Here is a 12,018-nt window from a genome sequence, read left to right as displayed (position 1 = left end):
TCCAATCCCAGACCCAAAAGTGGAACTGAGTTGGGAACTGGGGCACAGTTTTGTCTTTACTCCCCGCCTTCCACCCAAAGGTGAGAGGGGCGGGGCAAGTACGTGGGTGGAGGGCTTGCAGTGGGGCAATCCTTCCATCCTTCAATGAGTAGCTCAAATCCCACCTCTTCAAAGAAGGCTGGCTCTAACCATTCTGCTGCTCTCTGACCTAGAATGACTCGAAACTACAGTTCCAAGTAACTTTAAGAAGTTACATAACACAAGCCCTATATCCTACTACAAGGGAAGAAAGTGAAGCAAAGGCAAGTGGCTTGCCCAAGGTCATACAGCTGGCTGAGGTCTTTAGTCCAGAATCCACTCATAATTTTCTAGAAAATCCTAGGGTTCATAACTATGTAATAGCTCTTCACACTGCTTTTTTTCCCCCCACAGTTTTGTATTACTTGCTTGCCCATTTAATCTTTTGGTTTTATCTCTGTTGGGACTGTAATTCTACATGCTCCATAGCATCTGCGACAGAGCTGACACAAGAGACAGTTAAGAAATAGCTGCTGCTGAGGCACCTGGGTGGCTCAGTCGGCTGAGTGTCTGCTTTTGGCTCAGGTGGTGATCTCAGGGTTCTGGATGGAGTCCTGCCTGGGGCTCCCTGCTAGGCAGGTCCCTCTAACCCCCAACTCATGCTCATTTGCTCTTAAATAAATGGTAAAAAGAGAAATGGCTGTTGCCGGCAAAAATGCCTGGGTTGGCCCTGTCTTCCCTGTATACTTCTCTAAGAGTTGGGGCAAATATCCTCCTCCCACTTTCTAACTGGCTTGAAACTCAACGTGGCAAAGGCCCACGACTATGGCAGGCCCTTCAGCCAGTGTACTAAGGATACAAGGTAAAGGGGAACTCAAACAGCCAGCAAGTGGCTTCTCTGAAGAATGCCTGTAGACAAGACCAAGTTCTCTGCCTGGCCAGCCCAGACACCCATCATGGGTGGTTTCCAGAGACTAAGGAGGATCCAACCTTTTGGCCAGTTACATTTTCATTCCAGACCCCCCAGTCCTGGTAGGACGCAGTCAGGATGAGTGATTTCCCATCATCTCTACCTACCTGTCACTGTTAAAGCTGTTCCAATCCTTAGTGGGGGCCTGGGGGGAAGCAGGAAGTGGTGGTATGTAGAGACGTGGTATGCAGAGACCTGGTATGACGCACACGTGGCCGCCCTCACCTGACTGGCAGCTTCTGCTGAGGTGACAGACAGGGCTCCCCACATAGGACAGCAGCACCAAAGACAGAGCCTGACTGACAGAACCTGGGCCCAGCTTAGTTCAGTGACCCTCCTCTCCCCCCGCAGCGCCCACCCCCTCCACCTTCCACAGAAACAAACAGAGAGGAGCCTGGTGAGGGGCATGTCATCATTTTAATGATGTAGATCTTTGGTGTTTCCCTCATTAGCAGTCAGACTATCCCCTCTCCTCCCACCACAATGTTTCTATGATGAGTTACAAACAGAAAAGAAATCACATTTTCATACTAAAAACAAAATAATCAGAGCCTTGATTTCTCCACTAGAAACTACACGTACAGTTCAAGATTCCACATGCAACACCTTAAGTCACAGACCGAGACCTCACACTCTGACCTGGAGTCTCATCCCCTCCCCTAGCCTGGGGCTGGCTTTGGCCTGGGCTCATGGAATACTGCCACCCACAGGTGCTGCTCAGAGGGCCGAGGGGTGGGGTGGGGCAGGGGGAGAGCTTGGTGGACAAGCCCTGGGGGCTGGCCAGCCTACACCCCCCACTCCTGAGTGAGGACCTGCCCACCATCCCTTGACTCCATCCTATATCAGACAAGCAGGCTGCCCCCTTCACTCCATGGCTGTCCCCTATTAGTAAGTGCAGGAAGTTCCTGTTCTCAGGAATCTGGGAGCCTGGCCTGACCTGACCCCTGACTGTGGTCTCTGTGGGGTAAGATGATAGAGACAGGGTGAAGCTCTGGAAGGCTCAGAGATGGAGGTGGTTCCTCGGGGCCAGGATGCTCCTCCTGCTCTTGGGCTCCTGGTGGCTCTGCCCATGCAACAGGTAGACAGGGCAAAGCTGCCCCATTGGCCACTGTCCAGAACGGTTTGGCCCAGATCTGGAAGACAGTTCACCCTTCTGGGGCTCTCTGCCCAGGGGTGAGTCTCTTAAGCCATGTTTCTAGGAGAAAGGGGAGGTTCATGGCAGGGATACCCACTTCCTCCTCCATTCACACGGAGCACAGCAGTATGGCTCTCCTGGGCTCCAGATCCTGGAAGGTTCTAGCCCCCTGAGGCAAGCCTTGCCCATTCGACTGCCTCATGCCCACTGCCTCTGACTTCCTCTCGACCCCCCAACCCTCTTGCTCCTGTTCCCTGATGCAGCCCGCAGCTCTTCCGCGTGTACAGTTCCCAGTCAGCTGTGAGGTCCGGTTTCTGCTCAGCGGTTCGAGGGGGAAGCACCAGTGCACACATGTGTCTCTACCTGTTCCGTGGCTCCCTGCTGGGGCCTGCAGCTTCCCCCCTGACGCTGCCACCGCCATCAGCAAGGTGGTTGTTACTGGTCAGGTCGCAGTGCAGGGTTGGTCCTTCAGTGCCAGGAAGGGGGAGAGGGGCAGGGACAGGGGAGGAAGAGGGCAGGGGTGGCAGGGGTGGCTGGGGCGGCTCTCGCCCGGGGGCACCAGGCTGGTCCCAGGAGGCTGTCCGGGGGCTCAGGCCCCGCTCCACCAGCTGCCCAGGCTCCGGGAGCAGTCCCCGAGAGGCGGAGGGCCGGGGCGAGGAGGCGCGGGCGGCCGCGGGCTCAGCGCCCGTCTGGGAGCCGCGGTGGATGCGGTGGCTGACGATGATGCTGTTGCCGAAGCCGCCCATGGAGGCCATGGTGGTGCTCTGCTCCCGCTGCACCACGGCCGTCATGCCCCCTTCCGCCATCAGCCGCTGGATCCTGCTGAGGGCGTCCTCCCCGCTCGCACCGGACTCTGAGCCTTCGCCTGGAAGGTAGGGAGCACAAGACAGGGGGAGTTGGGCACTGATGGGGGCCACTGAAGCAGGCAGGCAGACCACCGTGAGGAGGAGCTGGGGGATTCTCTGCTAAAAGCAGAAACAAGAAGGGTCCAACTCCCTCCTTCTGAGACTGATTCAGAGACTTGAAAGCCAGATAAGACTCCTCAAAAATGGTCATAATTCCCATTTCTGTTTTACTGGTGGGGAAACTGAGGCTGAGGATGGAAGGAGGTGGCTGAGGCCACCCAGCCAGTTAAGAAGCAGAGCTGGACCAGAAGGCAGGCGTCTGGCTTCAACCCTTCTGGCAGTAGTCACCAAACGGGTGAAGGTGGCTGGGGTGGACACATATAGCTTGCTCGGCCTGCCCTCTCCCTGTCCTGGGGAACGGGGGGCCTGGGTCCGGGGGGCAGAGTGCTGCCTGGTACGTGGAAAGAGAGGGCAACCCACAGGCGTGGCCCAAAGGCAGAGTCTGCTCTGCTTCATTTCAAAGCTGTGCTATCTTCCCTCAGTATTGTTCTGTTTACTTCCTAAAAGCCCAGGAGGAAGACAGGATTTTTAACTGTTCCCTAGAAGGCATTCGGTCTCCTCTTTCCCCACCAGCTTTCCCAGGCTGTTTCCCATTTACTGTTCTCCTTGGGCTGGGCTGGGCTGGATGCCTGATACTCTCATCTTTCCCCAGAGACAGCCAACTGCCCAGGCCTGAGGATTCAGCCCACATCTCCAGGGAAGGAGAGAAGGTTCTGGCCCAGATCTGTTCCACTCACTAGCTGTGTGACCTTGGACAAGTCTCTTAACATCCACCTCCCTCAGTTTCCAGACTTTGGAAGAGGGATGAAAAGATCCAGCACGCACAGTGCTGGGCTGAGGAAGTGAGGTAATGGGCAGAGCAGGCACTTCACAGCGGCTGCAGTGATCCACCTGGGGGCTGGGAGTGGGGCTACATCCTGAGGGACCCTCCCCTCCGCCTGTGCGCGGCTCTCTCGGACTGACCCAAGCCTGCAGGCAGCTATGATCAAGGCCCCCGGGGCTGCTGGGGCTGGCCCTACCTATCAATTTATTTCCTTTGGCTACTTGCTGGACAGTTTGGGATTTTGCAGATTTGGGGGCGCTGATGGTAAGGGTTTTTCTTTTTTGGGTACTTATTGTCAACAGCTATTTTTGTAAGACTTTTTTTTTTTTGCTCCCTCCCTGTCCAGTTCCTTTTCACTGCTTGCCTTGTTAGAGCTGGATTTCCAGCCAGCCAGTTTCACAGCTTCGCGGTGTCTAAGGCCCCATTAGATCTTTCCCTCCTTGTTAGTGCTTGGCAGCCTCACGCCATGGCTCTTCGTCAGACAGTTCTCCTCAGCACTAAGCAGTGGGGACTCCGGCTGGGCTTTCTCCCTGTCAATTCTACCCATCCAGCCCCCGCCCCCTAAGGCAGCTGCCCTTCCCCACTTCCCCCTCAGACAGCTCAGTGCCAATTCTCAGGGCAGAAGAAAAGAATCTGAAGGGCTCTCAGCACTTCTCCTGGGGGCCAAGAGTGAGAGGAAAAGTCAACCTAGGGCCCGGGTGCCAGCACAGCTACTACCCTGTGAGCCAAAGGGCTGCCTGGCAAGGCCCCCCTGGGGACCTTCTTGTGCTCGCCGCCACCCCCATTGCTTTCCAAGAACTCTGTGCACCAAAGGCCTCCCAAACTGGGTCTGGGATGTGTCGGGGGCTGGCCCGAGGCCTGCTGGCATTGGAGCTCACTGTGCTGGGCTCTGTGCCTAGTGAACTATCAGCTCTTTTCATGTAGCTCACTTCCAGGGGGAGGACAGGGCTGCCCCTGGGGCTCTGAGGGAGATGCCAGAGCCAGGTCCTCAGAGAGACCCTCCTGCCCTTTCCCACTGGGCCTGTGGCTCTGGCCCTGGCCACCTCTTACCAGGACTGCAGCTGTATTTCCTGGTCTTCTTGCTTATCTCTTCCCCTTCCACCCAGCCTCCATTCTGCTGCTAGTAATTACCATTCTAATTAAGCTCAGATTCACTGAGTTCTAGTTACGTCCATAATCTGTTTAAAACCCAGCAGCTCCAAGAGCCCTCACAGTTGTCAAGACGCCTTAGCATGACATTTAAGGGCCCTCTGGTCAGGTCTGAGCCTCTTCCCTGACCATCCTCCCTTCCTGCACCAGTGACCTTAGCAAAGCCAACTGGGCACTGCTGTGTGCCTGCCTGCCCCTGCTCATACACACTGTGATATCAAAGTCAATGTACATACCACCCTTCTCACCTGGCCTTCTGTGGACCCCAGCTGGAAGTGCCTGCTCCCCCCAGAGCCCTCACAATGCCCCATTCCTCCGTGTGTGTGTGTGTGTGTATGTGTGTGTATGCGCACGCGTGTGTGTTTTATCTGTGGCTATGGTATCTCCCTCCAGGGCTGCAAGTCCCTGACGGTCTCAGAGTAAGTTTTATTTATCTTCAGGTCCAGTGTCTAATGCATGATCTTGGACTTGGTGTCTATTCCACCACATGTGGCTGAATAAAAGGGCTCCCAGAGGCTGATGACAGGTGCTCCAGATTTAAGGTAGCTTCTAAAACCTGGTCACATGTCACCCCTCTGCTATGTGAGAAGTACTTAAACGTTTGTTTACTTTCTGACTTCTTCTTCTTCTTCTTCTTTTTTTTTTTTTCTTCTTTTTTTTTTTTTAAAGATTTTATTTATTTACTCATGAGAGAGACACAGAGAGAGAGAGAGAGAGAGAGAGAGAGAGAGAGAGAGAGGCAGAGACACAGGCAGAGGGAGAAGCAGGCTCCTTGCAGGGAGTCTGACGTGGGACTCGATCCCGGCTCTCCAGGATCGCACCCTGGGCTAAAGGTGGCGCTAAACCGCTGAGCCACCCAGGCTGCCCACCTTTCTGGACTTCCTATTGAAGGAAGAGACAGTGGCTTCACCTCTGAACCTGATTCTCTCTGCAGTATCTTTGGATTCATGGTGCCTAACACAAGATCAGCCATAAACTAAGTGCTCAAAGGAGACGAGACAGAAGAAGTTAAACCATGCCCACAGACGGCTTCCTCATGGCTGTGAACTGTGCTTCTCTTTCAGGGAATTCCAAGCCAAGGCTAAGAGCCACTGGAGGCAGCTGGCATATCCTTCAAGAAGAAAACATGCTGGAGCTTGAGGAAAAAAGGCAGCTGTGGCCGGGGATCCAAGCTATTAGCTCTAGGAGCAGTGGTGGCCACAGAGGTTAATTCTGCTGTCTCTTTCCCCAGCAAAAGCATTTCTTTTTGTCTTTGAAAAATGGGAAATTGAGTTAGTGTTGACAGGACAGCTTTTCCTTGGCAAGTTCTAAGGTACTTTCTGGATGCGGAGGCCAGGATGGGATCAGCAAGTTCCCATAATGCCCTGTAACTACATTTAATTCTGGGACTTTCACTGCCCAGAAGAGGGAAGCCAGGCTGAGTGGAAGGAGGAGCTGCCCCTTCCTGCCCTCAGGGGACATGCTGGCCTTCTAGCTCCTCGCTTTCCACATCTGCTCTTCTCTGGCCCTGGGCCCAGGCTATTGCAACGAGGCTAACTAACATCTTCACCAGACAAGAGGAGGCCCTGGCAACCTTTCTCCAGCAGTCAGAGACAGGGGAATGCAGTGCAGCCAAGCTCAGGGACAGGCCTTTGCCTTCACTCCATTCACTCATTCCACAACTTCCTGAGTGCCTACTGTATGCCGGGCAGGCACTGTATTAGTATGGGGAGCAAACAGCAAGCCCAGGGGATGCTCCCCTTCGTTTCTGAGTGATGGGGTTGGGAAGCTTTGAAAGTCGATAACCCAAAAAGCTGAGACTTGCCAACTCCCCCTGTGGACAGCTCTTCCTAGAAGTCTTAGAAAGAGCTGAAGAGATTTTAATCAAATTTTTATAGAGCAAAAAAATGAGGAGTAGCCTGGAAAACTTTTGGTGCTGACAGGGAAAGGGCTAAGGAAGGAGCAGCCCCAGAACGTGAATTATTCAGGCAGAGCTGTTGCCCTCATTAATCCATCTGGGAACTCTAATGTGTAGCGGTGTGTGTGCAGTGGTATCCCCCCGGCCCCACCTTCTAGCTAAGTCCAGAAGGGTCAGCTGACTTCACTAAGGGTTTCTTCTCCATGTTCCTTCAAGTGGCCCCCAGTTTGCCAACATGAAGAGAGAGGAGGCAGGGCTGGGAGTAGAGGTGATGGTGTGTGGAGCCACTAGGCCTGCCTGCTAGATGGGAAAGTGGGCCCAAGGAGACTCTTGCTTCCTGGTCCCCTGTCTTGCTACCAGAGTGGCAGGAGTGGTTGGTGGCTGATGAGGTAAGCACCTCAGAACAAAGCTCCTGGCCCCAGGAGAGACAAAGCTGGCAGTGACATACCTCTCTCTTATTTCTGTCTATGTGAGGGGGTGCTTTCTGAAAAGGACTGGGATGCTGAGAAGACCTGGGATCCAGAGCTCTAGGCAAAGGTCACAGGGTACCAGACAGAGCGAGCTATCTGAGCCCACTCTGCCTGCACTCCAGCATTAGACGGCTATACATGCCAAAGAGTGCCTCTGGCCTCTGAACAGTTCATCCTCCACCACCTGCTCTCCTCTGTGGGGTGGAGGCTGGAAGGGAATGAGGTTCTGGCCTCTGAAACTGGCCAGAACCCAACAATGAGTCATGGGCCTCAAAGGGAGACAGCCCAACTTTTAAAAATCTCAGCTCATGGCGGTGAGGAGGACAGTGCCCTGTAGGGAGCTACAGTATGGAAAGTTACTCCCTGGGGGGGGGGAGACAGGCAAATTTGTTACCCTGCCTCATGCACACCATGGCTTTTCCTTCTGTGATCAGTTTTTGAGCACACAGCTCAATACAGACTGAAAGCATGTATGTCTGCTGGTGGCTGCCTTGTTTGATGCTCCGACTGACAAGGGGGCTCGGGTGAGGGTAAGGAGAGGGACCGAGTGAGAACAGCCTGCTTAACACAGCTGCCAACAGGCTCCAAAGTGGCTCAAGCTCTACTGCTGGGAAGTGCTAATTGGTTCTCAGAAGTGTGAGGCCAGCACAGAGCCAGCCAGGGCTGAGGCTGGCTGAGCTACACCTGACGTAGGTGAAGGAAGGGGCCGGTGGTGTGTTGGCACAGCCAGAGTGGCAGGGAGCCATGAGCGTAAGAGCAGCTGGCCTAGAAGCCCAAGGCCGGCGTGCTTGTCCCCAGAACAAGAGCTTGCAGCAGTGAGTCTCTCTGGTAGTCTTTTCCATCTAGGCCACCCTGTGTACTTTCTCTGGAATAACAGCCTGGGTCCTCTGAGTTTTACAGAAGACGGAGGTCAGGGGACTTGGTAAGAGCAGCTCAGCTTGTTGGAAACAGTGACCCAGATCAGGGACGTACTGCTCCTGCCTGAGGAAGCTCCTGACACCACCAAGGGAATGTTCCCCAGGCAGGTAAGAGGGTACTCCTTTGGAGAGGGGAGGGTCCTTTCTCAGCACTACCAGTCTGTGCGGAGGGACCAAGTGATAGAACCCGCAGTCCTATTTCCCCCATAGAATGCCAGGACTCTTACCTTCACCAGGACCCGAAGCTGCTGTCCCGGGCTCCTGGATTTCCCTCTCCGTTTGTGTTTCGGCATTCTGCAGCTGAAGGGCCAGGGTCTGGGTGCCCTGAGATGTCACAGAGGTGGTGGGGTTCCGGGGCTGCAGCCCAATTGCATTCATCAGACCCATGTCTCTGTCTGTCCTCCACGTGGCTCTGCTGGTTCTAGGAGAAAGAAAGGCAGACTGAAGCCAGGCAGGGCTCGGGACAGCATGCCTCACAGAGTTCCGCTTGATCCCTGCCAATCCTCAGGGCACACAGTCCCCTGCACCAGGGCCTGCAGGCTCAGAGGACAAGCCCTGAGCTCAGCAGCTCCCCATTCTCCACCATGGCAGGTAACGCCCCCCGGATCAGGCCAGGCTCTGGAACAATAAAAGGCTGCAGAACCATCCAATTTTGCAGACCAGCTAACTGAGTCACTCATTAAGCAGTGAGTCTTTCTGGGGAGGCAGAGATGGCTGATCTTAAGACTCTTATCTACATACATTCAGGAAGCCATCAGCTGACATCGTTGGACAAAGGGTGAGCAGGAGAAGAGGGATCTTTTCTCTCTTAACTTTTCCTTCCTTCTAACTACATGCTGACAAGATTCCAGTTTAAATTCTTGGAATTTCCACTGTATCTCCATTTTGGAGGAAAAGCCCTTCTGGGCTCCTTCAGGGCCTTCCCACAAGAGAGCCGTGAAGGTAGGCAGCACAAGCTGACCTACAAGTAAGGGCCAGGCCCCCCACCCCAGGATAGCTATAGCTGGAAGCAGAGGGAGCCCAGGACTTCCATGGCAGGCACCAGCCCCTCATTTCTAGCTTCTGGGGACTCCTCCAGCTGTGCCATGTAGGAAGCAGTGACTGCCTTGGGTGTATTATTGACCCAGCACTTTTTCTCAAAATTTTCAGTCCTCATTAATAAATTAAGTGATAAGAGGATCAGTACCAGGTTCCTACTTTCTAACTGGCCCCTGGGGAGGGTCTGTCTCTGGGCTACAGCTCTGAGCAGCATGGTCCCTCAGGCACTGTCCACAGATTCTCCTTGGACCACGAGCACACTTCTTGGGGACAGCTACCCCCTCTAGTGCTCCCTCTTCTCTCCTCACCCCGCTGTGTCCAGACACCATGGCCAGGATGGGAAAAAGCCACAGGATGTCCTAGTTTGTTCTCAATCAAGACTAAGAGCAGATGTTTTGTTCTCTTCCTTAGCCATAGAATATTTTCCTCAAATGAATTTGTGCAAAAGCTCAATGCATAAAGCAGATCAAAGAGGAGATGCTGTGGCTGAGGAGAGGCACCCAGAGAGCCCCAGAGCAGTCTGAGGGCACCGCTTGAGAGTCCATCTGAAGCAGGTGGAAGGGACAGGCCTCTAGCAGCTGTGCCCTTCCCCCTTCCCAAACTCACCCAGGCCTTTCACTGCTCCTGCTGCTGGAGTGGACAGTGAAGACAGTCTCATTTAGCTGGTCCCAGTAGTACTCAACACCAGAGTTTAAGGCCCTGAAAATCAGTTGGGAAGGGTGGAGGGGGAAAGGTGGAGAACATTAGAGAGAGAATGGCCAGAACTCCTTACACTTCCTGAGCTTTGGCCCAGCAGTCCTCTTTTGTCTCTCCTGGGGCTGAGCTGAGACCAGGACTAGAGATTCCCACCAGGATGCTCAGTGCTGGAGCAATGTGGATGACTCTCCAGCAGCCCAAATGCCTGTAGTGGTGGGGTTTTAGCCTCTTCCTTCCTCTGAACAATGCCTAACCAGCTCCTTCTTGAGACTAAGAGATAGCTAAAAAACAGCCACACTTTACATAGGCAGTGGGTTGAGTGGTTTTCAGACATAAAGAAAGATGGCAAATGAGAGGCTGGGGAGGCCCTGGAGAGACAGGGTGCCATGGACAGCCCTGCCTAAAGTGTGGGCTTAGTGCTTTGAAAGGGAGAAAGCATGGGTTCTTGTTACTGGGTCTTCCCTGATGCCAGGGGTGGGTAGGTTGGGGGGAAGGCCAAGAGGAAGGAAAATGAGACACCTTACCATTATTAATTGGCCTTGAGCTCAGAAATCTAAGCAGGGGAAAGCCACCACTGAGCCAGAATGGCCCACATGGCTTTCTATTCTAGAGCTTGAGCCTCCTTTGCCAGGGCAGGCTGGGAAGCAGCTGGCAAAGGTGCTCCTAGAACCAAAAATGGCCCATGAGTGCCCCAGAGCCTCCTACTAGGGTAGGAGACAGAGAGCCTTGAGTGGCCACTGCCCGCACCGCTGGCAGCAGAGAGGAGTTTCTATCTGTCCAGTTCTCTAGTTGCCAACCTTGCCCTGCTTCCTCCTTTCCCTGTAATGGACCATCAAGCAGTTTCTCCCAATCTCACATGGGAACCGCCACCAGAAGGGATGCAGTAGCTTCTCAAGTTTCTACAATGACCTGCCACCCAGGCAGGAATTCTGTTACACAGACTGCTCTGCTTTTAAGGATTCCTTCCTGGAAGAGGTGTTACTGAGCAGTTGCTGTGGTTGAGGGTCGGGTATGGGTGGTGAAGGTGGAGACAGGAGATGGGGAAGAGGTGCCTGAGCTCATCAGAACTCTGGTGTCCCAGGGACATCCGGCTGGCTCCGTCGGGAGAGCACGCAACTCTTCACCTTGGGGCAGTGAGTTTGAGACCAATGTTGGGCATAGAGCTCATTTCACAAAAAAACAGGGCAGCCCCGGTGGTGCAGCGGTTTAGTGCCTCCTGCAGCCCGGGGTGTGTGATCCTGGAGACCCGGGATTGAGTCCCATGTCGGGCTTCCTGCATGGAGCCTGCTTCTCCCTCTGCCAGTGTCTCTGCCTCTCTCTCTCTCTCTGAATAAATAAATCTTTAAAAACAAAAACAAAAACAAAACCCTGGTGGCCCTGTGGAGACTGTAAGAGACCCAGCCCTGCTCCTAAATGGGACACAGCATGCACATGTGCTTGAAGAACTGTGCCCCCCTCATCCATATACTGGAGCCTTACCCCACAGGGTGACTGTAGCTGGAGGGTCTTTAGGAGGTAATTCAGGTTACATGAGGCTGTAAGGGTGGGACTACAATCCAATAGGCCTGTGGTTTTATAAAAAGAGTGAGAAAGTGGGATGCCTGGCTGGCTCAGTCAGTGGAGTTTGAGGCTCTTAATCTCGGGGTTGTAAAGTTCAAGCCCCACGTTGGGTGTAGACATTACTTAAAAATAAACTCTTAAAAAACAAGAAGAGTTGGGGATCCCTGGGTGGCGCAGCAGTTTAGCGCCTGCCTTTGGCCCAGGGCGCGATCCTGGAGACCCCGGATTGAGTCCCACGTCGGGCTCCCAGTGCATGGAGCCTGCTTCTCCCTTTGCCTATGTCTCTGACTCTCTCTCTCTCTCTGTGACTATCATAAATAAATAAAAATTAAAAAAAAAATAAAGCACCATATTCTTAAAACAAAAAAAAAAAACAAAAAAGAAAAGTAAGAAAGACCCTTCCTTCCTTCCTTCCTTCCTTCCTTCCTTCCTTCCTTCCT

General features: G+C 53.6%; 1 protein-coding gene across 8 annotated transcripts in view; it reads right to left on the bottom strand.

The window, feature by feature from the left end:
* Nucleotides 1-1,386: 1,386 nt before the first annotated feature.
* AMBRA1 (autophagy and beclin 1 regulator 1) overlaps nt 1,387-12,018 on the bottom strand; it is a 172,924-nt gene continuing 162,292 nt past the window's right edge. For all 8 annotated transcript variants that reach the window (XM_041773936.1, XM_041773939.1, XM_041773938.1 and 5 more), the window contains 3 exons: nt 9,929-10,021; nt 8,512-8,705; nt 1,387-2,988 (listed from right to left, as the gene is read on the bottom strand). In XM_041773936.1, coding sequence (XP_041629870.1) covers nt 2,483-2,988; nt 8,512-8,705; nt 9,929-10,021 — 793 coding nt within the window. In that variant the 3' untranslated portion in view covers nt 1,387-2,482. The remainder of the gene's footprint in view (nt 2,989-8,511; nt 8,706-9,928; nt 10,022-12,018) is intronic.

Source organism: Vulpes lagopus, chromosome 11 (genome assembly GCF_018345385.1).
Source record: "Vulpes lagopus strain Blue_001 chromosome 11, ASM1834538v1, whole genome shotgun sequence".
In the NCBI taxonomy this organism is placed as follows: Eukaryota; Metazoa; Chordata; class Mammalia; order Carnivora; family Canidae; genus Vulpes; species Vulpes lagopus.
Note: the sequence above shows the minus strand (reverse complement) of the source record. Positions and strands in the feature narration are given on the sequence as shown.